Source organism: Dermacentor silvarum, chromosome 4 (genome assembly GCF_013339745.2).
Source record: "Dermacentor silvarum isolate Dsil-2018 chromosome 4, BIME_Dsil_1.4, whole genome shotgun sequence".
Classification (NCBI taxonomy): Eukaryota; Metazoa; Arthropoda; class Arachnida; order Ixodida; family Ixodidae; genus Dermacentor; species Dermacentor silvarum.
In genome coordinates this window covers 5,459,453-5,486,898 of record NC_051157.2, presented here as the reverse complement: position 1 = coordinate 5,486,898, position 27,446 = coordinate 5,459,453, and the positions used below count along the sequence as shown (strand labels likewise).

Below are 27,446 nucleotides of genomic sequence, written 5' to 3'. Positions count from 1 at the left end.
GCGCCAGCTGCTTCGCGTCCGCGTCGCCGGCGGGCGTTCAGAGGAGAGGGGAGAAGAAAGTGATAAGTGAGCGATGCCTGCGTGGCCTACGCTGCCTTTACAATCTCCCGCTCTCAGCGAGCGTGGAAATTCGTCGCGGGAGGTGCGCCGACAAAGCGCCAAGCCGTGCCTCTCGAGACGAAGCTGCAAATTTAGCAAGACACAAAGAAGTACGAGCTTGCACAGTCGATGATATCGACGATTATGAAAACTGAAAGCGCCATGATCATGAAGGCTAGAAGCAGTGGCCATGCCATGATCAACGGAAAAGGCAGGCTTTGTGGGCCAGGACGAAACCCTCATGGGTGAAATTAACGCGGTGGAAGCCGCTGACATTACCGAACTCTGGGAGCACGTCGCTACTGACGATGAAACAGCTGGTGCTTCGATGGAGGAGTTTCTAAGTGCAGGTAGTGCTGCCTCGTTCTGCGAGGAGAATGATCTCCGCCGGGGCGATCGTTGTCCCGACAGACAGCGGCGGCAGTGACGACGAGATTGACAATGGCCCATCATTGACACCGACCCCGATGTTCAACCAAAGTGCAATGTCGTCGATCGAGTTGCTCGTTGATTTCACACACGCTAAATTATAGCTGCCAGTGTTCGCGCAGCAGCTGGACGCGATGCACACAGAGGTTGTGAATCCGAAACTTCTGCGAAAGCAAGTGCAGATTTCTATCTCAGTGCACTTAACGATTGAGACGCTATTTAGAGGTATAAATAAATGTTTTGTTTTTCTCAGCCTACTTTCTACAACATCGATTTTTTACCACAAGTGGCAAATTTGGTTTCGGGGCTTCAAAAATATATTCGTTTTTTTTTTAACCGACAGTCCAGATATAGTGATAATCGGTTATAACGATCGGATTTCTCGTTTTTCTTGATATCGTTATAAGTGGACTGCACTTAAATTGCAACTTAAATTGCACAACAATTGCACAACAAATTGCACAACAAATTAAAACTTAAAATTATTGTCCGATGCCCCAAGAGGTCCACGTTGGGCAGCCAGATGTGGGGTCTCACACGTGCTCTTGGGACAAAGGAACGACAATACAGTAGTGAAAACAATCAAAAGGGCATTTATTGCACCTTTCATACACTAATACACACTAGCCGAATTACTATGCATAGAACATTCACATGGGCACGCGACAAATCAAGGAAGTCCGACTCACCGCGACCGGATAGCGAGCGAATATTTTCGCCCCATGCTATGACACCATCGCCTAGTCGTTCACGTGTACGGTCACGCGAACGGTGGCGCCTTCAAACGATGCGTGTTCGTTCATACCGGTGCCCTGCTCCTAGCCACAAGACGGTCTCGCGAAGCGTGAATCGGCGCACGCGCGGGACGTCCGCCTCGCTCTCCAACCCCCCACCCGAAGAGCCTTCGACCTTTTGCTCCCAAGTCACCCCGCCGTTCGGTGGTGTTAGCATCGCGACACTCGCGCCATCTCTCGCAATGTGCCACAACCACTACGACCGCCGCCGGCGCTTAGCCACGCGGAGAAGCCGAATTACAGGAGACGCGAGCTATGCGGGGAAAACAACATCAGGGGACGCGTGAGAGTCGCGCATCCCCACAACTTTTATGAAAGTATCGGGAGACATTATAAACATTTATGCCAATTTTCATCCAAATCCACGAAGAAATAAGGCAGTTGATTTTCAAAGCCATGTCCCCCCTTAAAAGAATTACAGTTAAACCTGTTTATAACGAACCTCCGTATAATGAATTCCTGGATATAACGAAGTTTTTCTATTCCCCGTCGTTACTCCATAGAAGCACATGTATTTGAGACCTCTATGTAACGAAGTGGCTCGGAAGAAGTGGCGCGGAAGACCCCCTCGAAATAAAGAATTTTCCTTGCCGACAACCTAGAGATTTCGCCCCAAATTTTCTCATTTATGCGCGAGCAGCAACCGGAAGCAACTTCTCCGCCGCAACGAAATGCGAAGCGGTGGCGGTGCGCTTAGCACGCTCAAATTCATGGTGACTGCGAGGCGAGAGAGAGCGCACGTGAGCGTGCATGAGGCGGGCCTGCATGCCTCGACCCGGCGATCTTGCCGCCGCGGGCGCGACCTTTCCCCCTCCCTTCTTACCTGATCCTGCCGCTTGCTTCAACTGGCCTAGCCCGCCAAGCCGGCACTCTCCTTTTCCAGTTGATGTTGCCGAAGAAAAAAAAATGTTTTTTTTTTTTTTTCAATGCGCTGGCAGCGCTACTCTTAGGTTACTGCGCAAGTCTGCACTTCACTTCACTAACCTGACACTAGGCGGCACTATAGGGCCGTTTATAGTCCGACGTAACGCGAGCGCACATGCTACGTCACGTTGGTAAAAACGTAACCAGTGGCTTCCGACGGGCCCGGCGCCGAATTGGCTCCTGACCCATTCGCATGTTGGTCGTGCCGACTGCGGCGACCCACAATGCCCTTTCACGCGGACAAATAATAGCGCCCACGACGCTTCGCCAACGGTCGCAGACAGCCGTTCAAAGCGGCGTGCGGGCTTGGGATCGTTCTGCGCATGCTCTGAACAGCCAACGGCATGCGCGTCGGAGTATAAAGATGGCGTTTCGGCTGGCGTAGCGTGACTGGCGGCAAACGACGCTGGCCCACGCGCCGATAACGTCGGACTATAAACGAGCCTTATATGACACTACGACACCATCAGTAAGGGGTAAGAATCGAGTAAATACAGTAAGCGTTTCTTTTTCGAATTTTCGTGCCGAACCTGCATATAACGAAATCCTCTTTATAACGAAGTTTTTTTGGGAATTTGTCAGTTTCGTTATATCCAGGTTTAACTGTATACGGCGTGTGCCACAAAACCTGGTAGCAAGCAACCCTGCGCATCGTACCAGTCGCATTGTTGAAATCACAATCTTGTGAAATGAGTCCTCTAAAAATTACAATGCGACACGTGCGATTGTACCAATTTTTTTTTTGTTGCTTCAGTTGCAGCATGTAAAACAGGCTTCAGCCAGGGCAGTGCACTCGGCGCTCCTTTTGCTCTCTAAAAGAAGTGAAACGCTCGCTCTCTTGGGCAGCATCAAACAAGAAGGGCTCCACGGTGTGCACGATCTGTGGAACTGCGCGGGTCTCCACATTGAATATATCGAATAGCAAATATTCGATTTGTGAGTCGAAATACAGTCAAAACTCGTTAATACGTACCCACTGAATGTGTAATTGCGGTTTAAACGTAGTCCCAACGATTCCCCCACCTAGCCCCCATTGATTCCCATGTATTGGCTGATCGCTTAATAAGCTGTAGTCGCTCATTGCCCATCAAACGGTTAGTGCATGCTATTTTTCTTTCTTGTTCTACACGCACGAGCACAAAATCTGCAAAATCTCATGTGCGCAGACGTTCGATTCTCGAGTTGCGACGTCCGCACGACAGTCGCCAGCGATAGTGAACTTAAGGGGCCCGCGGCTTTCATATCGCGAAAAATGCCCCAAAAATCAATTTTTTGAAAAGCACATATTCCGTTTCTATAACTCTTTTTTTTATCTTATTTCGAAATATGAACACTGAAAACCGCGTAGAAGTGCTCAAAAAAATGTTTGTATCAGCCAACGTGGCGAAAAAATTACGAGGAAATCGCGAAAAAGCGGCGTTTTTCAAGCCGCGATATCTCCGCAACGGCGCAACCGAGTGCCGCCATTTTGCCCTTGTTGGAAAGCGCAATTCTCCATCTTTAAATTTGCCGCTCCGGCCATTTCATCCATTCAGAAGCAAGCGCACAAAAAGCAAATGATTCAAGGCCGTTCCGAGGTCTGCGATTGGCCACGGCCGTCACGTGGCCAATTGGAGCTTCGCCATTGGTCTTGTTGGCGGTGCGTGTCTTCTGCTACTGCGCTGCCACGCCTGCCGCGCTTCTTGGCGCGCTATGTTCGTCTGTATGGGCGGTCTTTCAGAAGTTTACATCTGATATCGCCCATGACTCTCGTGTCTGACAATCTCCTCGCCATCTTCGTGAACATGTACGGAGCAGCATAGTTTCGGCAGCGGACTTGATACGCACCTCTTGGCATCTCGGCTCGGCAGACCGCCAGCACTTGCAGAACGTAGCTGATTTGTGTTGTGATATGCGCCTCTGGACATATCCGCTTGCTGTCAGTGCGTGCGGAGCGTAGTTTCGGAAGCTGGTTTGTGTTGTGATACGCTACTCTGGACATACGGCTCGACGCATTCATCAGTGCTTGCGGGGCATAGTTTCGGAAGTTTACCGGTGACCATGGGTCGGCGACCGCTGAAGTACAAGACGGCTCATGTTTACGGCACTCGTAAGCGAAAATCGCCGACGGAGAAAAAAACTGCTTCAAGGTTGCCTGGCAGTACTGTGCAGCACAGCACAGAAGTCACAGACGCTTAGCTGAGGACTCCACACGCGGGCAGGATGCATACGCGTGCCGATGATGCCGTGCAGGAGCCGCCGCCGAGCACTTCACATGTGGGCGGAATGCCTACTTGTGTCGACGATCTTGAGAAGTCGCTCTTTGGCACTTCATACGCAGGCGAAACATCTCGTGCGAGCAGCAGTGGCACCGTTGAGCTTGTCGTGCCGCATTCCACATCGTCGGATGCATAAAGCGATCGCGCCTCAGATACTTTGATATGTCAGCCTACATGCCCAGCCAGATGAACTGTGCTGAGACATGTCTCATGGTTTTGAAAATCCGGCATGGCCTGCATTGGGGTGGTCGTGTGCCATCTTCAGTAGCTGTCGGAGGTGATCAGGTAGCCATGGTACCTTCTTGTTGCCTCTTTGCTGAACTAGCAGTCCACTTGGAATCAGTTCTGTTGTCTCTGCCAGATCATGAAGAAGGCGAGGAAGTCCGAGCTTGGCAACCTAGTCCCTTGGACCACAGTTTTTAGAGACTGTAGACGGCTGTCAAGAGCCTGTTCTTGGATGAGCCGTCCTGTGTCACCTAAGAGTGTGGCACCCTCTTCCAAGGCTACTGCTGCTTGCTCAAATGTAATTTTCACTTCAGGTTCTGGAGCAGCAATGGGGAACAGTGTCTCATGCAGACACTGTTCACATGGATGTTCTTCACACTGGAGATGGGCTCTGCTCAAGGCATCCATGGGTATACTTGTCAGTCCCCATCTGTGCTTGATTCGGCAATTGAAGCCCTGCAGTCGTAGTACTCAACACTTGACCCTGGGTGAAGGTCGGTTGGTGCTAAACATCCATGACAAAGACTAGTGGTCACAGTGAATCTCAAACTCGGTAAATTCAAAACAGGCCCTGAACTTGTCCACTGCCCACACTACTGCAAGGCACTGCCACTCCTGGACTGTACAATGGCTTTCGGCCTCTGTAAGAACCCTGCTAATGAAGGAAACAGGCTGCAGTCCATCAGGGCCAGCCTGTAGTAGCATAGCTGTGCCCAGAGCACCGGAGGCTTGGGGCCTAAGCCTCCATTGCTCCGAACAAACTGTTCCCCCCCCCCCCCCAAAAAAAAAAAAAAAAAGAAAAGAAAGAAAGCCGGCTACGTGCTTTTTGCATTGCCTTGTTCCTGAGCTAGCGTTTGTGCATGTTGCAGTTGGTGTACCAGCTGGACGAGGAATGGCCGTCTGTAGGCACCTTTGAGGTGGAGCCTTCCACCGGAAAGCTGATGGTGCGCACCCCCTTGGATCGTGAGAGCCAGGCCTCCTTTGTGCTTGTTGTCAGGGCACAGGACCAGCCAAGCTCGGGTGCTCCACTGGCCGCTCGTGTCACCTGCTATGTCAGTGTCGAAGATGTGAACGACCACAGCCCAACTTTCACCTCAGCTGCAGAGGCTAGCATTGCGCCTGACGCTCCTATTGGAGCCATCTTGCAACAGCTCATTGCCATTGACTTGGACGCTGAGGAAAATGGCCACGTCTCTTACCACATAGCAAGTGGAAATGATGCAGGATACTTCTCTCTCGACCACGACACAGGTGGGTCACCATCTGAAGCTATTGCATGGTGTTCATTGCTTATGTGCTTATGGTGACTTTTTTATTTGCTTCTCTGTTACCAAAGGATGCAAAACGGTTTACCTGCCAAGTCCGAGTTTGTTCAGTGTGAAAACCTGCGAATATAAAGGCACGGCCTTGGACTAGTAGCCCATTTCAGTTTTCTTTAAACAAGTCCACAAATCTCACCCGGGGTAGCAAATGCTGTGAGAGTAATTTGGGGTGTTATTACTTTGCATACAAATATTTCTTGCTGGAATTTGAATGTTCTTTCTTCGGGTAAAAAAATTCAAACTATAAGAGGATATACACAATTACTTAATAAGTTGGAATAAGGGAAATGATCAGCTCTGATACCCTGAAAGACCGTAGAAAATTCAGAACTGATGGTTACATTCATGCCATTGGTGCAACGAATGGCTTCAAGAGCTCCCTTTGAGACATTTATGCCTGTTGGATGCAGTGTATTGAACCTCACTTCCTCCACTGCCATACACTGCCCCACTTCGCAGTGCCATACAGCCACTGCGAAGCATTTCGTTGACTGAATTTTTCTGTTTAGCTTAGAGTAGCTGGCGTGGGAACCCCACTCTACAGCCACTTTATTTTTATATTTAGCACATAGAACATTTCGTTAAAAATTTTAACGCCGTAATTATCACACTTCGCATCAATTTTGCACGAAAAAAAGCATCAGCATTATATGAGTAAATAGAGGATTTCACATAATGTGATGCTCATGCCGGGGTCGTGGCCATGGTATATTTTTGTATTATTCCCACTTCATGTGGCAACATTGTAGAAAGCAGTCTCTGTATTACAGGAGGCACTGTTGTGGCCACAGCATTGCTCTAACATTATGTGTTGATGCAGGATTGCTGACTGTTGCACAGCCCCTGGCAGAGTTGCCTGAGCACCTTACTTTGAACATCACTGCCAGTGACAATGGATCACCACGTCGTAGCGCCCACCAGGAGCTGCACGTGCGCCTCAGTGAGGCGCCACAGCGGCCACCACGCTTTGACCAGCCACACTACGCAGCCAACATGTCTGAGGATGCTCCCGTAGGCACTACCGTGCTCACGGTTCATGCCTCAGGTATTATATTGTTTCCTTTTTTAATAGCGAAGCTGTTTAAGCCAGCCGTAATTTGTGGTGTGTAGCTAGAAACTACCAAGAAAGAAAAGAAAATAAACTTTCTTGCCGAGGCGGGATTTCCACCCGCGTACCCCTGGTCCCAAGGCGAGTCTCGTAACCACTAGGCTATACAGGCGTGGATGTATACGTTCGTACCCTCGTGCTTAGGGAGCCTACATGCAACGCTGTCTACTCATGTTCTGTGAGGTGAAGAAGTTTTGCGAATGCGCACTATGAGAGTGAGAGAGAGACACATTCACGGAGTGGGTCTCCTGGAACGCGGTGTCGGCATTGGAACGCGATGTCGGTGTTGCGAACTGCGCTATACAACCCGCAGTGACGGCCGTAAGTCCGAGACACGCAAAAAGAAATTATCATCATCACGAGTAATTAGGTGAAAAGTTCGTGCACACTTCCGGAAAATGCCCGGCTTCGCCCACTGCCCAGCTTCGCTGTTTGAAGCGTTGCGCGGCCAAGTGCAAGGTTAAGCGTTCTTTTTTTTTTCATCTATTCCACTAATAGCCACTCAGACTTGTACGTAACCAATTTCATGTAAATTATTACTTTTAATCAAATACTTTTTTAGTAGTATTGTAATTGACTGATTACTGTTTTTAGTCAGTAATGCTTACAGTAATTCAATCACATTTTTCAGTTCTCAATTACTTGTAACCAATTACTTTATTGACGATACAAGCTGTAATAGATGACACAGCTTTGAGCTTTTGAATTTGGTGGGAACCACAGTAGAATGCTTGTAAAAGCATATGTTTAGACAGGCAAACCCTGACACTCAGTATTTGTTTCCTCATTTGATCTAAACCAAACGTTGGCCAACAAATTGAACCGGCTCTGCTATGGCTCGATAGCGATAGCCACTTCGCACGTTGATCCAAGGAAATCACCTTAGGACAGTTCTTCTAGTGTTTCATTGGACGGTATCGAGAGAGCCTTTTTCGAGCCCCAGCAACAATAAAGCACAGCACTTCATAGAATTCCCAGGCCAGAGCGTAGTAGCACTGAGTACTAACCACTATCTTGTGCACAAGGTGTTCACACGATATAGCACCACCCTTTTCACCAGTGCAAGTTTTGACAAAAAAAAAACAAGGGAATATGACTGAAGAAAAATTTGCAAAGCAGTGCTCCCACTCCTGCGCCAAATGCGCCAGATTGCGCCATACAAGATTTCCTGCGCCATCCTGATAAAAATACACGATTTTGCACCGAAGTGCACCAAATTAGCGCCTGCGCATTATGTGTGTGGCCACAGTGGCCCGCAGACGTGTGTAGCGCGCATGACTAAAGCGGCTTCGTAAATCGAACGGCGACCGATAATTCAGGCTCGATGGGGACTGCCTAAAAGTTGAAATATAATTGGGAGTCGGAAATATCCAAATTCAACAGAAAATAACTATTTATTCCGCCAGTGGCTAAAAAAAGACATTATTCTCGGTTGACCACTTTCGGGGATACGTTCACTTTCGCGGGATTTCGAGTCACTAGTGTCATTGTCGGCATACTTGGTAGTGTGCCAGGAACGCTGTCATCCATCAGCGTGTCCTGTGCTAGTCGGGCGAAATGTCACGAAAGTGAAAGTATCCCAGAAAGGGAAAAATAAAGCTGAAGTTTGTCAACGCGGTCCTGGGCGCACGTACGCTTGCCTACGACCTGGTCAGTCCGTATCTCTACCATATTTATGCTGTCGCCACAAAAAGACGAAAGTACAAATCATGCATGCACCGAATCTTCAACCTTTGGTAACAGGACCGTGATTTTGTAGCGGTGCCTTTTTCGCTGCCAATGCTTGCGCTTTGTCAGTAGTGTAAGAGCGGCGCTCCGCCTGCATTATATGGTATCAGCCGGCAGAGAATGGTGGACGATAAGGGTGGCATATAGAATCGAGCAGAATGCATCACTACAAAATTGCAGTGCAGGAGTCGACCGTGCTATCATAGCCGAATGACGACAGGTTTTTTTTTTGAAACAGTCACTGTCCTCGTTGGCGGAGACATCAAGAGTGTAGTCGCTTAAACGACTTAAGTTGCCGCGACCGTGTCGCTAGTTAACACATCAATGAATAAACGCTGGACGTGCGGAGCCAACCTGAATGCACTCCCGAAAGGCTTGCCGGAGTTCGCTTCATGGTTTGGCCGCAGTCGGTGCTGGATTAACTAGGCTTCGCTAGTTTCGGTTTCCGGGAGGTGTCGGCAAAATGCCCGACCACCATGCTGCGGCGATGCCAGTGACGTATCAATGGCAAAATATTGGTATTTCTGCTCAACTCGGAGGCCAAATTAGCAGGCAGTCATGCAGGCAAACTCCGGATTATATAGAATTTCTTATACCTTAAGGTGTCCGAAATTTCGGTCGTACTTATGCTTAAACTTATGGGCCAGTCATGGTGCCTCAATGTAGTCCAAATAATCAAGCTTGTTTGAATTGCTGGTGTCGAAATAATCGGTCGACGCCAATTGAGAATCGGGCAGTTGATGAAAAGAGGTTTCAGCTTCACGAGGAGAAACAGACCGTTGAAGAGTACCTGGTGTCGTCTGAAGCAATGACTGAGCGTTACGAGGGGTTCATTAAGGCTGGCCTGGCTCAGAAAAGCATTGATGACATTGTGTCTGGCCAGCTGTTTCTGACTGATGCTGGAGCCTTGCTGAAAACATAAAGTGTCAGCTGTCAATGAAAAAATTATATGATGTAAACGGCAACATCTGAGCAGCTTCACTCAACTTGCAATAAACTAATTACAGCACACTGTGTGAACAGGTTTGTTGTCTTGATTTAAATTAAGGGAAACTCATGTGTTTAGAGGCAAAGCAACATTGTTTTACAGCAAGCAAATACTTTCCGGAATAACACTGTGGGTTCTTGGTGTCTCACAGGAGATTAACCACTGCGGGTTCGAGTTTAGTGAGCCACAGGGCCGCGTCAGCCGTCGCCTCCAGCACCGCTCGCGTGCGAGCTCAGAGTCTGCAAGGGACTACCGAGCGATGCACGCAAAAACACAGTAAAGCCCTGAGTTTACGGAAACCGTTTATTGAATATGCGGCACCAGCACTGCACAAACGCCCGCGCGGCGGGGAACCAGTCCCTCACCAAGGCAAAAATACAATAACAGGCGCCTATAGCACGTCGCTGCGAGAGCACAGGCTCAAGCTGCGACACTCCGCTAGGAAAAGTCCTGGCGGCTATGCTACTTGCTCTGGCGATAACCAATGGGTCAACTCGCGAGAGCTCGGACAACCTCCTTCTGCTTGGGCTTTCGGCAAGTGCGGCTCGGCATGGTACGACTTCGCGCGAGCACTAGGAACCGCTCGTCGGCTTAGCGTCGGGAAAAGGATCAGCACAAAGTATGCGCTCCCCGCACGGGCAAGGGCACCGTGCGCGAGCTCCAGTCTTAGTCACAAATGTGTCGGCGGACGAGAGGAAAGCATGTACGTACCGTGCGCTGGTCCCGGAGATAAGAGAGCCACGCTCCGCCGCTAGCAGCCGATGCGGCTGCGTAGCGACGTCAGCGCCCCGCCCTCACCGCAAATCACCGCGTGTGAAGTGCCACCCCAGGAAGACAACGAATTAGAAGAAGAATGACGGAGAAGAATGACGAATTAAATGGATTCTTGCAAAATGAGGCTTCTCAGCTGCTGCTATTTAATTCATCAACTTCTCTGGTCAAATTGTCCTTGGTGTACATTGTTATTATTATTATTCCGAATACTTCCACTTTCCCATGCATGTGGAAAACTGTTCATGTTTTTCCTCTATTTAAGTCTGGCTGTAAAAAAGATGTCTTGAATTATCGCAAGATTTCTCTTGTGCCACGTCTAAAATTTTCAAAACTCGTTCTTCACAACATGTTGTCTTTTACTGTGAAACACTGATTGATTCTGAATCAGCATGGATTTCTCACCGGCCGCACCACTATCAGAAATCTCGTAAGTTTCATGACACAGATCTCCGCGCCGGTACTTCAAAGGGGGCAAGTTGACATCATTTATTGTGACCTCAGCAAGGCTTTTGTTGTAATCAGCCGCTCTCTGTTTCTGATCAAGCTTACTCACTTTGGTGTTGATTCGTCAATTGCAAATATCTTGTGCAGTTATCTTATTGATAGCTCATGTTATGTTAACGTCAATGGCAAAACATCATTTTTTTTACATAGCAACTAGCGGCTTCCCTTGAGAATCAGCATTCGGACCACTCCTTTAAAAAATTTTTGTTAGTGACATTATTTCCGCTATGCAGAATTCTTCATTCCTTCTATGTGCTGATGACATCATGATTTTTAAGGAAATTCATACTGTTAAGACTGTCACATCCTGCAGTCTGACCTGTTTTTATTTTCTAAATAGGTCAAGGATAATAAGTTCCTCACCTTGAATGCTGCTAAGACCAAAGTCATAACTGTCACACGCAAAACAGCAAGTGCTTCTTTTTCTTATTCTGTAGATTCTGTACCATTGTGTAAGGTCTGTGAGATCAATAATTTCGGTGTACTTTTATTGCGATAGCTATTATATTGCTACACGCGTGTGGTATTTGATTGTTTGACCGAAGCGTGCGGGCGCCATCACTCGAGAAAAGAGGAAGAACGAGCTGGGCTCGCGCTGTGAACCTATCCGATCAGCGCTGCAACCGCTGTTGTAAATACAACCTGTAAATAGTTGCCCGTCTTACTGACTCGTTCTTCCTCTTCTTGGAGCTCCGCGACAACTTCTCACAGACAGTGGCCGGACATTCCTGTCGAAAGTTATCGCGGACATCCTGCAGTCCTGTGCCACGAGGCACAAGCTATCCACGTCATACCATCCGCAAACTAATGGCCTCACGAAGCATCTTAATCGCACTCTCACAGACATGCTCGCGAAGTATGTCTCTTCAGACCACACAGACTGGGACCTCACTCTGCCGTTTGTCACCTTTGCCTATAATTCCTCGCGCCACGACACAGCCGGCTATTCCCCATTTTTCCTCCTGTTCGGCCGAGAACCAGCACTGCCCCTCGACACAACTCTCCCTGTTCACGCGGCACCTACCAGTGAATATGCACTTGATGCCGTCGCCCGCGCTGCTCACGCAAGGGAAATTGCCCGTGACCGCCTTCTGAACTCCCAAGAGAGTCAAAGGCGTTTGTACGACCAGCGACACCGAGACGTGCACTTCCCGCCTGGTTCTTTGGTGCTTCTATGGTCTCCGTCGCGTCAGGTCGGCCTGTCAGAAAAACTGCTGTCACGTTACACAGGCCCCTACCGAGTGCTTCATGCCGTGACTCCCGTCACATACGAGATCGCCCCTGACACCCCATCTGCTTCCCAGTTCAGCGATATCGTGCACGTTACACGACTGAAGCAGTATCACCCTCCCAGTGATGACATTTAGACGCTCCGGGACGTCACTTCTGCCGCCGGGGGATTATGCTACACGCGTGTGGTATTTGATTGTTTGACCGAGGCGCGCGGGCGCCATCACTCGAGAAAAGAAGAGGAAGAACGAGCTGGGCTCTGGCTGTGAACCTAACCGGTCAGCGCTGCAACCGCTGTTGTAAATACAACCTGTAAATAGTTGCCCGTCTTACTGACTCGTTCTTCGCGTAACAATATGGACACTTCAAACGGATTTCTGCCGTTGCCGTCGCCATGAGGGTCCGTATAGAGTTCAACGGCAATGAAACCGTTGCGGTGCGCAATATGCTGTATGTGCGAGTAAAAGCACGGTAGAGAGCAAACGTGACTTCTTCCATCGCGCGAAAGGCCGGGGGGGGACGGGAGGGAGTGGGACGACGTTTAGCTGCGGCACCAAATGCATATTTTTATAAAAACGTTGCGAGGCAAGAAGGTGGTAAAGACTTCTGATGCTGCTCGACGAATGTCCTGTTCTGATCTCGTCAAAAACCTTCGAGCCACCCCCAGAGGCACCGGCAACAGTCACCAACTCCACACGCGTTCAGTGCGAACGTGGGCAAAACGCCGATGGCGTCGACAACAGTTCTGCGCATTGCTGGTGCTGCTGCATGTCCAAGTTTATACAGCTGATAAAACTACTATCCTTACTCCGTATAGCTCTCTACTAATCTGCATTTGCAATTGATGCTTCGCCTTTCAGGTGAAACTGCGACATTTTGTTATACAACCTTACACTTTCAGCTCACACTAAACGCGTTGCAATGCAAGGGTAAGCATTCTCTTGGCTCTGTTTGCAGACTATCAAGAGAATTCAACTCTCCTACACCGTTCCGCAAGTTGTACACAACAATATTGACACGCTTACATTGTATAGCTGTTCTTTTTTTTTTTTTTTTTTTGCTTTCACTGTTCATTTTTACCACCTGGCCACTGTTGCAATGTCATCGCTTGGCGCAAGATGCCCCCAGATGTGCAGTAAAACCTCGATAATTGAAGGTCGCTGGACAACGAAAATTCTTCGAATTAAGTGGATTTTCTAATTAACCGAAATGAACAAAAAAAAAAAAAGAAAACAAGCAAGAACTTGCCGCAAAAAGATATCACCTTTATTTTTCATGTCCGAGAAAGATTACTCAAAGTATTCACTGATGCGGGATTACTTGGCGCGGTAGTTCGCCACCCCTAGTGCCATGCTCTCCAGCTGGCTCACAACACGCATACAAATATCACCCGCACTGCACTCAACAAAGTTGCGGACGATGTTCACGGAATCGATAACTGCCGCGAGAGCGGGCATGGGGGTGCTTGACTCCAAAAATTTGGACTTGCTGGATATTTCGGATTTCAAAAATGCACCGTCAGGGTTCCCATTGAATTCATGCATTTTCGCACCCAATTGAGACCCCAAAGTTCGATTTTCCGGACTAAATCGCTCTTTCTGAGCCACGCTAGGGTGGCTTGAATTGGGAGGTGTGAAAAGCGCGGCGCGTTTCCCTTGCCAGACAGGGTCCCTCGGTGTGCCGCTGCCGCTAGGGGCGCTGCTGCAGGGGGCGCGGGGCCGTGCCGCCACCGCCGTCGCAGATTCCCTGTAGGACAGCATCACGGGGTTGCTGCTGCGTCGTTTTTTTTTTTTTAATCGGTTACGTGATTTTTATTTACGTGGGTCATGCATTTGTGAGCTGTAGTAAAGATGCACTCTAAAACGAAGAAGAAAACTGAACGCTGGTGCTTCGTTCCTGAGTGCAATTCGAAAAAGTATTTGTTCCCAGCACCGGCGTGCAAAGACGTGTTTCAAAAGTGGGCTCGCGCAATACCGAGATCTGACAGGCAACTCCAAGAGAATAAAGTAAACTTCCCTTGGAAAGTTCTGCAAAGTTCAAATAAACTTGTTCCTGCATGTATGTGTTTTACAGCAAAGCTATCGCGGTCACGATCCCCCAGGATCGTGTCCGCGTGTAAAAAGAAGAAAAGAAAAACGGAAGAAAGAAACAAAAAGAAAACTAGCATCATCAGCATTTCGGCTCCATGTGCGTGGCGGTTTCCCCCCAGTTGTGCCTTAATACAGGTGTCAAATTACTCCAGTATTATTGAGTAATGGACACGAGTAATACTTGTATCCCATTACTCGGTTACATTACATCCATTACTCAAGTAATACTTGAGTAATGGATTCCAACTTGCCCGGAATGCTGCTCTCACAGGTGTCAAAACGGATGAGTAACATGACTGATAGGTCATGAGATCAATAACATCACATGCTCGTCAGTTACGTCACGATTAACGATAATAAAATCACGTGTGGCGCATATACCCGCACTAGATATGCGCGGGTATGAGCCAGGGACAATAAAGAAAGAGAGCACGAAAGAAAGAAATCACGTGTACCTGCGCTGCTGGATATGTGGGCATGAGCCGCCGAGAAGAGGAGCGGGAGAGATCTCGTCGGCGTCGCGGGTGGACATGACGCCGCAAACGCACTACTTGGCCATCGCGCCGGGCGAAAACAAGACACCGGTGTCCTTGCTCTTTGACGAACATGCCGAAGACGCTCAATATTGTGACTGGCTGATGAAGAAGACGTGTACGATTACTCCAAAGAAGACGATGCGCTTAATTTCGCGAGCTAGGCGACACCAACAACTACCATCTTGTCAGCCGCTACAGTTATCGTAAATATCCTGTAAATATATTGCTTACGTCTTTTCCCCCGTAACAATTAAGATAATCAATAAAGATATTATATAAATTCACTATAGCAATATTCACTACAGCAGACCCACCATAGTCACAGCTTCGCTGGCTTCCATCTTCACAATAGTGGAAGGGCTCTGGATTTCTTTAATTTCAATTTTCCTGTGTGCAGAGAAAATGTACACACAATTTTGAGACCAGTGGCATGTAACGGGTCTAAATACATGTTTCTGTAAAGGAGCAGGCAAGCATTTAACAATGGGACTAAACGTTAAAAACATGGTTTGAATTAGTTGCAGCGATTCATAATTGTAATGGGGAAAACGGCATGACACTAAAGTACATTGGATTAATGCTAAGTTGCTATCTGGAAAAGTTCTGAATAGAGAGTCTGGAATAAAGCTTTTTCCTGACATAAAAGTTTGGTTAATTTATCTATAGCTGTAACTATAATGCCATAAGCTAATATATTCTTTCATTTGCACTATTGATGTTGTTTTTTTTTTTTTTTTCAGCGGAACATGTTTCCGCAAAGAAAAAAAAAAGGTGGTGCATTCAACCCTTGGCTAAATGTTTACATTGCGGAATGTAAAGAGAGATCCGTGTCCTGACATTTCTGCACCTGAAAGGAGGAGCCTAACACGATCCGAATGAATGTGTAGCTCTCTGATACACTTTCGCTTCTAAATCAGGTGCTCTTGTGCCGTGTCGAACCGCGTCATCACATCCAGTTTCTCGTTGGTGCGCGCCACGTCTCACTCCGTCCCCTCTCGACGCGCATGCTTTCACGGGCATCCGAGAAGAACAAGCTGCGCGATTAGAGTGTGCCATATGTTAGTGCAGAAGCTCAGAAAAAAAAAAAACACTTACTACTCAGAACTGGTGCGCACAAAGTAGCACGAGCGAGATTCGTCGGGCGCGAGCAGCGCTACGCAGTACGCCGTCTGCTCCACTCTACTCCCGTCCTGGCTTCAAACAACAAAGAGCTTCCCCTAGAATTATCGTAGATATTTTCTTTGGCAATTGCATGCTAGAAAGTTCTGTATGTTCCCAGTTCTGATTTCGTCTGCATCCCTGTTTTCCATAGATCCCGCGTACAGTGCCCCCGCGCCCCCGCGTACAGCGCCCCTTGCGGCACCGGCGCGCTTTGGGGACCGGTTTTCGCGGCCGCTTTTCACACCTCCCAATTCTAGCCACCCTAGCCACGCTACCCAATCTTGGAGGCCGCCATGTTGGATTTTGCACTGGCTTGGATTACAGTGGCTCGCTGTATAGCCTCCAAGATTGGAACGCACGCTATCAATAGAGAACTCGCGCCATCCTCCAGTCTCGGAGGCCACGCTCGCTCTTACTTGGCTGACAAAACGCTCCAGAGTACTGCACTTTTTCTTTTTTCTTTCTAGTATAGGCGCTCAGCACTATCGTTATAACCATTTATTGTGGGATGTTTTTTTTATTGCGATAGCAATTTTATGGACACTTCAAGCGGATTTCTGCCGCCGCCGCCGTGAGGTTCCATATAAAGTCCAAGGGCGATAAAAACATCGCCACAGACCGTGTATACGAGTGACAGCGCGCAGGGGACGCGCGCGTTCATGGAGAGCGAACGCACGGCGGAGCACAAACGCGACTTCCTCCAAAGGCCGTGGGGGTATGGCAGGGAGGGGGGCAACGCTGTGCTGCGGCACCAAATGCGTAACTTGCAACCGGGCGCAAGGGGAATTGGCGACGCAATCTCCCACGCGAAAGAAGGGAGGGAGGAGGGAGGGAGGGGGGGGGGCGACTTCTACTCTTCTAACAACTGCGTACTTAGTGCCAGAGTGGGTTCTCGCGTGCACCGTATCTTGAAAGCGATCTCCAGGCGGCTCTGACTTCTGTATGCGCTGTGCTTTCGCCACTCAGTTTCCGTTGAAGCGATAGACCGCACGAACCTTCGCTCACTGCGGCGGCCGCACTCGTACGCACTAACACCACGCTTGTTAATTGTGTGAGTTTTTTTTCTATTTCTATTTTTCTATTCTAAAGTTTCGGTTGCTATTTTGAACGTAGCGTGTACACTGAGCAGGTGTCTCGGAGACCCATGTCTCAGTAATCAACGCTACCTCCTGTGCCTTCGGGGTGCACTGCAGGAGGGCAGCGGGCGGTGGTCTTCACAACTGAGTTGAGGTGTGGCCAGTCCCACACTCTTCAGCCAAGACAAGACCTAAAAACGAGGGGTGTGCCAATACCGAATACAGTGGAACCTCGATGATACGTCCCCCGGTTATGCGACGACCCGCATTTTACGACGAATTGGTTTGGCCCCGCAAAACCCCTATAGAAATAATGCATTAAAAACCTCGGATTATACGACGCAATTTTACGCTGACCCCTCCTTGTACGACGCCTCCGTCGGTACCGTCCGAGAAAAAAAAAAGAAAGGAAAAAAGCCCTAAGCAGACGAAGCCTGGCGCGTGAACACACTGCTGCTGGCTGATAACGGGTGTGCAGTACCGTACTCTCACCCGAGTGTAACGCGACCACGATTGTAACGAAAGGGGCGACTTTCCAGTCCGGCAAAATAATAAAAATAAAACCGCGAATCTAATGCGAGGTGAACGGAAAAAGAAATGGTACCTATATTGAAGGAATCACAATTTGGAGACTTGTTCTCTTTACTCATCATTTTCGTCCGAAGAGGATAGGATAGGAATAAACTTTATTTGTCCAACGGTTATGGCTGTTGGTGCCCGGGCCTAGGCTGCCAGGGGTCCATCGCCAGAGAAAAATCTTCCGAGATCCTCGGCAATGGCCCTGGCCCGCTGGACGGCCCACTCCTGGTCCGCGGGTGCCTCGCTGAGGAGGGCAACTTGCCATCTCTCAGCGGGGCGCCCCGCTTCAGTGGGTCCTGCTGTTGTTTTCCCCCTTCCTCTTGGTCCTTCTTCCTCATGGCGTTGGCATTCCCAAAGCATATGGGCCATATCAGCCCGTTCATTCTCGCACCACGGGCAGCCGGGCGACGGGTGCAGCGCGGGCCACAGGCGGTGCAGGTCCAAAGAGGAGACGGGGCTTTCCTTGAACAGTATTCTCGGGCCAATCACTTTCGTGGATAGTTCCACTTTCGCAAAATTTTGCGTGACTCGGCACTGAAAACGTCCCCACCAAGTGTTTCTGCCGCTGTCCTAAGCACGCTATCAGCGCTAAGAGCGCTTGTCGGCCGTATACTTCGGGGGGTTCGGTGCTGGGACGAGCAGAGTCTCACGAAACCGAAACTATCTCCAGAAGTGATCGCCCGAGAATGAAGTCATCTTCCGTGCCGTCGAGCTTGTTTGAGATTTAAGTACTTCTTCAAAGACTGCACAACATTTCATTGGGGGTCAGTACCAGGCCACTTCAGGTTCCACAAAGCCTTTCCGACCGGCCTCACACTTAAAGAGGGCCTGCCGCTGGTCCCACCATCCACAATTCGTAAACGTCGAGACACCGAGCTGTGGCAGACTTTCCCAGCTCCTCGGCTATCAAAATTGCTTGTCTGTCGAAGTGGCTGTCTTACCGAATGCGCTGCGTCGCTATAACGTCGCGAATGAACGGGAGTCGAACCGCAAAAGGCGGTAGGGTATTGCGGCTTCGTAACCAGGCACAAGCACAGAGAAAACAGCATCGATTCCAATCAAAAACAAGTTCCGACTTCGATTGACTTGTATATGGATTGGATCGTTTTTTGGGCAAGACTGAGCGTCACTGCCTAAATTCTTAGTTTTTCGATTATACGACAGTTTTATGTATTGTCAGGCTTGGCGCGTGATTTGTCACCTGTCAAAAGATTCTGAAATCTTGAGGGTCACATCCCCCCTCCTTCCCTTCTGCCACTCGTTCATCAGTTGTCCGCGCAGCTGCATATAACTGGGGCATGACACTTTCACACCCGCCGTGTAAATCCAAAGCTAGTGTTGAGACGGGTTGCTCGAAGCTACAGCAAGACACCAATGTGCGTCTACAAACGACGTCGCAACAAGAGGCCCCCATACGGTGTGTCGCAAAGATGGCAGCCATGGACAACTTCTGTACACTGGCTTTCGTTTGCAAGGTGGCTTGTCAGCTTTCCAAGTGTTGCTTGGCTACTGCGAATACATATGAGTCGATTCGGCGCTAAACTGTAACTTAAGTCGCAGACGTCCGATGAAACAGTACCAAGTAGGCCTAACGGCTTAGGCAGTGTTCACTACAAATTCGCAGCTGGCCAATGTGGTAACGGACCACAAGCTGTTGCGAAATGCTTGCCGTTAATATGTTTGTATGGTTGGTTTATCAGTTGTGTTCGGTCCCGAGAAGATGCGTGCAGGTTAGATTGGCGGCTTTTGAAGCGGCATGATTCATCGCCACGTATTCAACTCAATCCGCGTGCCTATTGGCAGATAATTGGCCTGATTTTCACACATGCTTTTGCATTTTACAAAATATGCGCTGCCATTGTGGCTGTTTCCTCTGCCCACGTCGGGTTATCATTTTGATCGGTCCTGACGACCCGGATGGACCTTATACCGACAGAGGTGGCCCCAGCCTACGTGGCGCCATTATGCGGATTGCGGCGTTCGGGCTCTGTGTGTGCAACCTGCATTGGGCTGATGTCAGGGAGCTGTCGCTGGGACAAAGTCCGTTACCCCATAAGCCAGGGTGGCCTGTCCATGGTGCGCTCAGCACTCATTTTGCGTCGAAAATGAAGTGAAACGCTCAATTGGGTGGCATCGAGCGTGAAGGGCTCCGCGGCGCATGCGACGCGTGACACTGCGCGGGTCTCCATTTCGAATATATCAAATGTTCGAAAAATAGAATAGTAGATTCGTGAGTCAAGTTATTAGAACGATCACTATTCAATTCAATTTGCTGATATTGGAGATTCACACACCCCCTACTAAAAACTGCTCCCAAACGGTGCAGAGGGATTCTCTCATGTTTCCAGAAAAGGGAAGCAGGGAAAGGGGTGCCCTGGCTGCAACATCACAGCAAGGTGCAAAAAGCAGTGGGAGCAATGAAAGAGCCCTCTCCACGCAACCTTCCTACGAGCTCGCACGTAATCATGTGAGAACCACACGCGGCCCTTCCCTTCCTGAGATATTTGGTTGCACGTGCATCCCCACATGGTGTACCTTCCAGAATGTATGCAAGCACCAATGATTACGATGTGTCATGTATAAGTAACCAACGCACTTGACCCGTAGATCAGATTTTGACGACCGATGATTGTGCTCGCTGCTATTATTATGCTAAAAGTGTTACGTGTTTTTCTGGGCATAAGTTCGGCCAACAAAGTTACATTCGTGACTTAATTTTGGCACTTACTGGTTTCAGACAATATACCATCACCCCTTTAGTAACACCGGCACTCTATTTTGCTCTAGCACTCTTACATTATCATCCCTACCATCACTGTTGCCAACATAAATGCGCTGACCTTCTGTTTATGTTCAAACATAAGAAACACACAGTGCTTTGTCTGTGAGTGTGGGAGTGCACGCACACATGTGCCACTTGCTTGACTTTTCTTTTACGCTATTTATCTTAAATACGTTGCCATACCAACTATCTTGGATTCAGACCTTAGTGCAGTACGTATTCAAACTCTTTCATAGTATGCTTACCTGTTCCGAATCGCTCAACTGTGTCTTGCTTCGTATTCTGTGTAAAATCACCAGGGAGCATAGACCTTTCTATGTACCCGCCTGCCATAGCCAACACTCAACTATGCATAGAATACAAAGTCCTTACAATGCTTATTTTGTTGATCTTAATATCGTTAATAAGATGCTGTTATTGTTTCGTACCGAGCTTCGCATTACTTGTGGGGATACGCTCTGTGTGAGGCTAGGGCTGAAGGCAAGCTCCGGATCTAGCCACACACAGTCGTTCTGTCGTAATCCCCAATCTGTAGCGTGTGCAATCGCAGCTACATAGGTTTCGGGTGAATAAGGCAACGAGTGAGTCAACTCAACAACATTTATTGCTGCGGGCAATAAGGCACACTTGCATAGGGAAGTCCACTCTGTAATAAGTAATACAGAGGCTTGTCTTATTGCATGTGATAGTCACGCAAGCGAGGTCACTCAAGAGTTACAGCAGGTAAAATCCCTTCCAGCAAGTTTGAGGTTGTCGGGATATGGGGGGGGGCATGCCAACGGCCCTCTGCCTCGACACACCGAGTCCCGCGGTTGGCGCATGCCTGCCCATCAACCGAGGTCCGGTACAAGCTCGAGGAAACAACAGACGACAACCACGTGTATACTCGGAAAGCATTTATCACGACTGCAACTAACACTTCCAGCAGGCCAGCTAGCTATAGTTGACATCACTGAGGGTTCCCTCGAAGAGAATAATACACTAGGTAAAGAAGGGCTTCCGACTTACCAACTGGGGAATACGGGCAGCCGCGATCGCAAGAACGCGGTTGACTAACCACGTGCGGGAAGACGGGAGCGGCGGCGGAGACTTCCGCTATCGCCGCTTGCTGGGGACCAAAGAGACCCGGGCGATGTCAGTGGGATATCATGTGACCCACCCGGTGGCACTGATAGCGCTTGCGATTCCCGTGCGCCTCCCACGGAAGAAAAGTTTCCCCTCTCCCAACTCTCCCTGGCAGGCATGCGTCTGACGCGACGTTCGCTGCACGTGCGGTGGTCATGGGACCCGAGAATTCCCACATCCCTGCACCCTTAATGTTTCCCTGCGGCGGAGAAATCGCTCGAACGACGGCATTGACAAAGTATCCGGGCAGATGCGATAGTAAACTCCCGCAGGAAATGGCAGAATCCACGTTGATAGGTAGCACAGTCCTGTGTGGCGGTCGCCCAGATATGGCAGCTGTCACATGTGGGGATCCGCGACTCTCACGCGTTCCCTGATGTTGTTTTCCCCGCATGTCTCCTGTAGTCCGGCTTCTCTGCGTGGCTACCGGCGGTGGTTGCGAGAGATGGCGCTAGTGTCGCGAGGCTAACGCCACCGAAACGCCGGGGTCACTTGGGAGAAAAAGGTCGGAGGCGCTCTCTCTTTGGCTGGGGATCGGCGACCAACACGCACGAACGCTTCGCGCGTGCGCCGGCCCGCTTCGCGCGACCGTCGCGCGAGGCTTAGAGCGGGACACCGGTATGGACGAACACGGATCGTTCGAGCGCGCCACCGTTCGCGTGACCGTACACGTGAACGACTAGGCGATGGTGTCATAGCATGGGGCGAACGTATTCGCTCGCTATCGGGTCGCGGTGAGTCGGACTTCCTTGATTTGTCGCGCGCCCGTGTGAATGTTCTATTGGTTGTAATTCGGCTAGTATGTATTAGTGTATGAAAGGTGCAATAAATGCCCTTTTGATTGTCTGCACTACTGCGTTGTTGTTCCTTTGTCCCAAGAGCACATGTGAGACCCCACATCTGGCTGCCCAACGTGGGGCTCTTGGGGCATCGGACGATAATTTTAACAGCTTTGCTCGGTTCGAAATGTTTCAACCGAAGCGTAGTCCTAGCGTGGATTTTGATCGCTAGTGGCGGCGGTGTGCTTTCTTGAGCGAGGCGACGGTTGCTGTAGCGTGTTTGAACTTTTCGACATGCTAAGCCTTTTCGCGAGTGTTTTGAAGTACACTCGGCGGTACGAGAGCCACGTGGTCTGCATCCTGGGAGAGCGAGGCCTAGCGCCCGCGGAGCATTGGCAAGCCTGAAGCGAGTGAGTACGGAAGCCTCGTGGGTGGTCCGAATTTCTTATGTAAATAGCTTCTTCTATATCTTTGACTTCGGAAGTCGAGGCTCAGGGAGCCGGGTGGCCGCGGGCCACGGTGCCGCTACGGGCTGACTGGTATTGCGGCCTGGCACCGGGCGCTCCGACACCGTCTGGGACGGTGGGCGCCGTCAACTCGGATGCTGTGTGCACCGAGCGGAGTAGGACCACCTCACAGAGCTAACGTCTCCTCGCGGCTGCCTGTTCTTGTGCCCATTTTGGGTGTTGTTTTTTTTTTTTTTTTTGGATGCCGGTTGTCAAAGTAGCGACGCATTAGGCCTAAGGCTTAACAAAGCCGCCTGTCGCACGTTGAGGGACACAACCTGGTGGACCGTGGTGTTGAGATGTCGCACATGGCTTCCCTCATTAGTTCGCCTCGCACGAATTGAAATTACTCGTTCGACTCAAGAAAGCAAGCTTTGTTCACGTGAACTTAGCATCTGAAATGCCGTCCGAAATTTTGCTAGCCGAATTGAACATCGTACCACGTGGGCGATGCGTACGCCGAATTCCTCTCCCTTGCACTACTTTAGTGTTTGTCGAGTGCGTTGAATGTACGCAGCGTGAGCGGAGTCACCCCTGGTTTGCTGTCACCTGCACATCGTCAGCGCTGCTGCCCCGGACTACAATCGAGCTACCCCAGGCTTTGGAGATGCCTGTGGCCAATTCGGCGCAGCGACTTCGGCGGCCGCCAATGTCCGGCTCGCAACCCTCGGCGGCTGGGAAAAGAGCCGGCAGTCACCAACGGCTACTGCGGCTCTCGTCAGCAGGGCGCGAGCGACGCTTGCTCGTGCCGACTTCTGCGTCGCCGTTTCCGGAGTCCTGGAGTCGTGCCATCGAATCTGCAGACGTGGTGCTGTGACCAACGGACGCCAGCGGTGAACCCCAGAGTCAATGTCGGCTCGCACGTTGTGGATAACGCGTGGACATTTACTCGGCGGCGCCACTGTCGCATGTACTAACTTTTGTTCGCGACGCGCGCGTTGATAGGCCTTGTGACATGTTTCGCCGGCGTATGTGTAGTGATTTAAGGTTGGGGGGATGTGGGGATCCGCGACTCTCACGCGTTCCCTGATGTTGTTTTCCCCGCATGTCTCCTGTAGTCCGGCTTCTCTGCGTGGCTACCGGCGGTGGTTGCGAGAGATGGCGCTAGTGTCGCGAGGCTAACGCCACCGAAACGCCGGGGTCACTTGGGAGAAAAAGGTCGGAGGCGCTCTCTCTTTGGCTGGGGATCGGCGACCAACACGCACGAACGCTTCGCGCGTGCGCCGGCCCGCTTCGCGCGACCGTCGCGCGAGGCTTAGAGCGGGACACCGGTATGGACGAACACGGATCGTTCGAGCGCGCCACCGTTCGCGTGACCGTACACGTGAACGACTAGGCGATGGTGTCATAGCATGGGGCGAACGTATTCGCTCGCTATCGGGTCGCGGTGAGTCGGACTTCCTTGATTTGTCGCGCGCCCGTGTGAATGTTCTATTGGTTGTAATTCGGCTAGTATGTATTAGTGTATGAAAGGTGCAATAAATGCCCTTTTGATTGTCTGCACTACTGCGTTGTTGTTCCTTTGTCCCAAGAGCACATGTGAGACCCCACACACAGTGGTTGACGATGACGGGGGCCGAGAATGGCTTGCCCCTCAAGATGCGCGCCACAATGTCCACCTGGGAACGTTGGGTCAAGACTTTCTCGAAGCAGCGCACGTGCCGGCACGATAAACCTCGCCCCGACGCATCTTTGTGGGAGTGTATGATGGGCCTCCCTCATTGTGGCTGCCATGTGCTACTGCATCGGACCGCGAACAGGGCGGGGCATCCGCTGCAATTTGAGGCCGAGACAGCAGGATCCGTGGACGATGGCAGCAATAGCAAGTCCAGGCGGCTCCACTCGTTCTGCAATGTTGCTCAATATATATAAACACTTAGAATTAAGGCAGTAAAGGCTACCGCAGCGTCAGCCGTCTGACACGATACTGAACCATCCATCCACCCCATAGCTTTATGTGGCAACGAAAAAAAAACCAATCCAGTTCGTTTGAATGAAGTTATTCGCTTCAACCGAATTTTTCTGGTCCGATCCAGCGTGAAAGTGGGCGATGCTCGTATGAACAAAGCGCTCTATGGTCCCCCCAAGATGTTTGTTATTTCGCCCGCAAAATATTGAGTTCATCTGAACAAATAAGCGTTCTGTTTCGAACGAGGTTTCTCAGAAGCTCGGGCGAGTATAGTAAAACTAGCGAATCCGTTTGCACCCGCTAAATGTCGCGGCATGGTCGTCTTCGAACATGCAACCGGCAGCTCCGAAGGGCCTTAGGCCTAATCACGTCCATGACGGATACCAATGCCATAAAAGACTCATAAAGGGTTCCAATGAGCCGCCGTGAGGAGATGCAGGCCTAGCTAAGTGGTCCCCGCTCGCTGCTCAACCCGCAGCTTCCGAGCAGACTCCTGGGACAGTGCCCCGCTGACGCCCTAGCCAGCGTTTCCGGCGCCTGGCTCCCAGAGCCAAAGATACAGAAAGAAGGCTATTTGCATATCTACAGGGAAAATCGACCACCTCGTCGGCTGCTGCACTCACTCGCTTCGGGCGTACTCTTAGGAGAAAACTCGCTGCAAATCTCAGCATCTACACGAGTTCGGTGACACTTGTGCAGTGTTAACTCGCACTCAAGAAAGCACATGCCCAATCTAGCTAGGAATCACGCCTTTGGGTGAGGCCTTCTTCACCCCGAACCAATCGTCGTCCCGTTTTCCAAGAGCTTGCCCCACGTTGGAAACGCAAAATGTCGGGATATAGAGGGGGCTGCGTGTGCGGCAGTCATGGCACCTGAGGATTCCCACAAGGTAAGGGCGTCAGAAAGAGAGCGGGTCTCCCCCAGTGGTGCTCTTTTATGAATTTTTACTTTTTTCAAGGAGAATCGCCTCCTCGCCCGTCGGATATCGTCCCTTTTCCCGCGAGGGTACGCGCGTTGCGAGAGGCGAGCCTGTACCGGGAGAGGGCAAAGTGCCTCTCTCTCGTGTATATGCCGGCTCCTGATGTGTCCGCAATGTGCGAATGCGACGACGAGAGTACGCGGGAGAATATGGGTGCGTGCCCTCCCCACATACTGTATCTAAATAATGTTCAAAGAAAATTTGTCTTTTTCACCTTCTTTTTGTTGCACCTTGCACAGTATGTGTTCACAGAACCCAGAAAAGTCACCTTTTATTTACTAACCGTATACCTATAGAAAATAAAATATAGCGTAAACATGGTGAGCTTTAACTATAAGAGAAGTACCTTGCATTATGTAAGATGCTAAATGTTGAAACAGCCCAAACACAATGCATCCCATTTTGGCAAGTGTTTCACGGAGCAATGATGCCTTGTGCCAATAGCACTCTCTTATGTGGAAACGAAATAACTGGAAAAGCAAAGCATTTTTGGCTGCAGTTGCTTTAGAGTAGGTACTTGAAGCAGCCTCAAGGGCATGACCACAAGCAGGCAAGCTCCAACAAATGCAGTAATTCTATATATCCAACCATAACCAAATTCCAGAGCACTTGAACATCAAGTTCTCAAACAAAGGATTTGATTTAGAGAGGGAAGGGCAGAATGGTTACTTACCTCCTTATTCTAGAATGTTCCTTCAGTCCTCCACCTCGATGTCCCTCGACAGAAGCAGAGAAGCAGTCACTGTGCTTCATTGGCACCCCACAGCAATTCTTGGGAAGCGTAGCATCTTCTTCAGCCGAGTTGTGCTCAACTCAGTGGAGTGAAGGAAGATCTTCGAGTCAAGGATCGTTGGAGAATACGCTGGTTAATGTTGACTATTACCATGCCCCTAGTGTAGCTGTGCATTGCTACTGCATCTTGTGGGGACACTCAACTCTCGTGTGTTCCCTGACGTTCGTATTCCCTGCATAACTGTTGCATCACTTGGTGGTCATTTTTTTCTCATAACACACGCAATGACAGGAGTCGGTGTGTTATTCAGCACTCGGTTAATTCGGACATTTTTTTTTTTTTTTTTTTCGGTCTCATGAAATTCGAATTAGCTAGGTTTTACTGTAATATGTGATATATACTATTCAAACTATTCGATTCGAAGTTATTCGACCAAATCACTATTCGCTTCGAATTCGCTTCGAACCTCAAATTCACTATTCGCCCATCCCTAGTATTCTGAAGTTTGTAGTACTGAAATATTTTTACATTGAAACTATAAGAAGTTAGCAGGGGATTTCTGAAAAGTTTGTTAATGTGGGTTCGTAGTAATGAGTTTTTTATGTATTTTGACGATAGTGCCACCTGTAAGTGTGGATAGCTCAAGTGTGAGGAAGGTGCAATAGGGCCTTGGAAGGTTAGCACCTTCAGAATGACTGAATTAGTGTGCTTTGTGGAATTATCCTGCAAAAGGCTTCTCATTTGCCTTTGGAGGGTGGCATTGGCAAACATGATTGCTCAGATGTGCATTGGGAACGCTCCTAGGCTC

The 27,446-nt window shown here is 49.7% G+C and overlaps 1 protein-coding gene across 3 annotated transcripts in view; it reads left to right on the top strand.

Annotated features, from left to right (window-relative positions):
- Positions 1-27,446, top strand: part of LOC119449354 (protein dachsous) — a 199,696-nt gene that overhangs the window by 80,110 nt on the left and 92,140 nt on the right. For all 3 annotated transcript variants that reach the window (XM_037712521.2, XM_037712520.2, XM_049665182.1), the window contains exons 13-14: positions 5,599-5,980; positions 6,872-7,096. In XM_037712521.2, the coding sequence (XP_037568449.1) occupies positions 5,599-5,980; positions 6,872-7,096 (607 nt within the window). The remainder of the gene's footprint in view (positions 1-5,598; positions 5,981-6,871; positions 7,097-27,446) is intronic.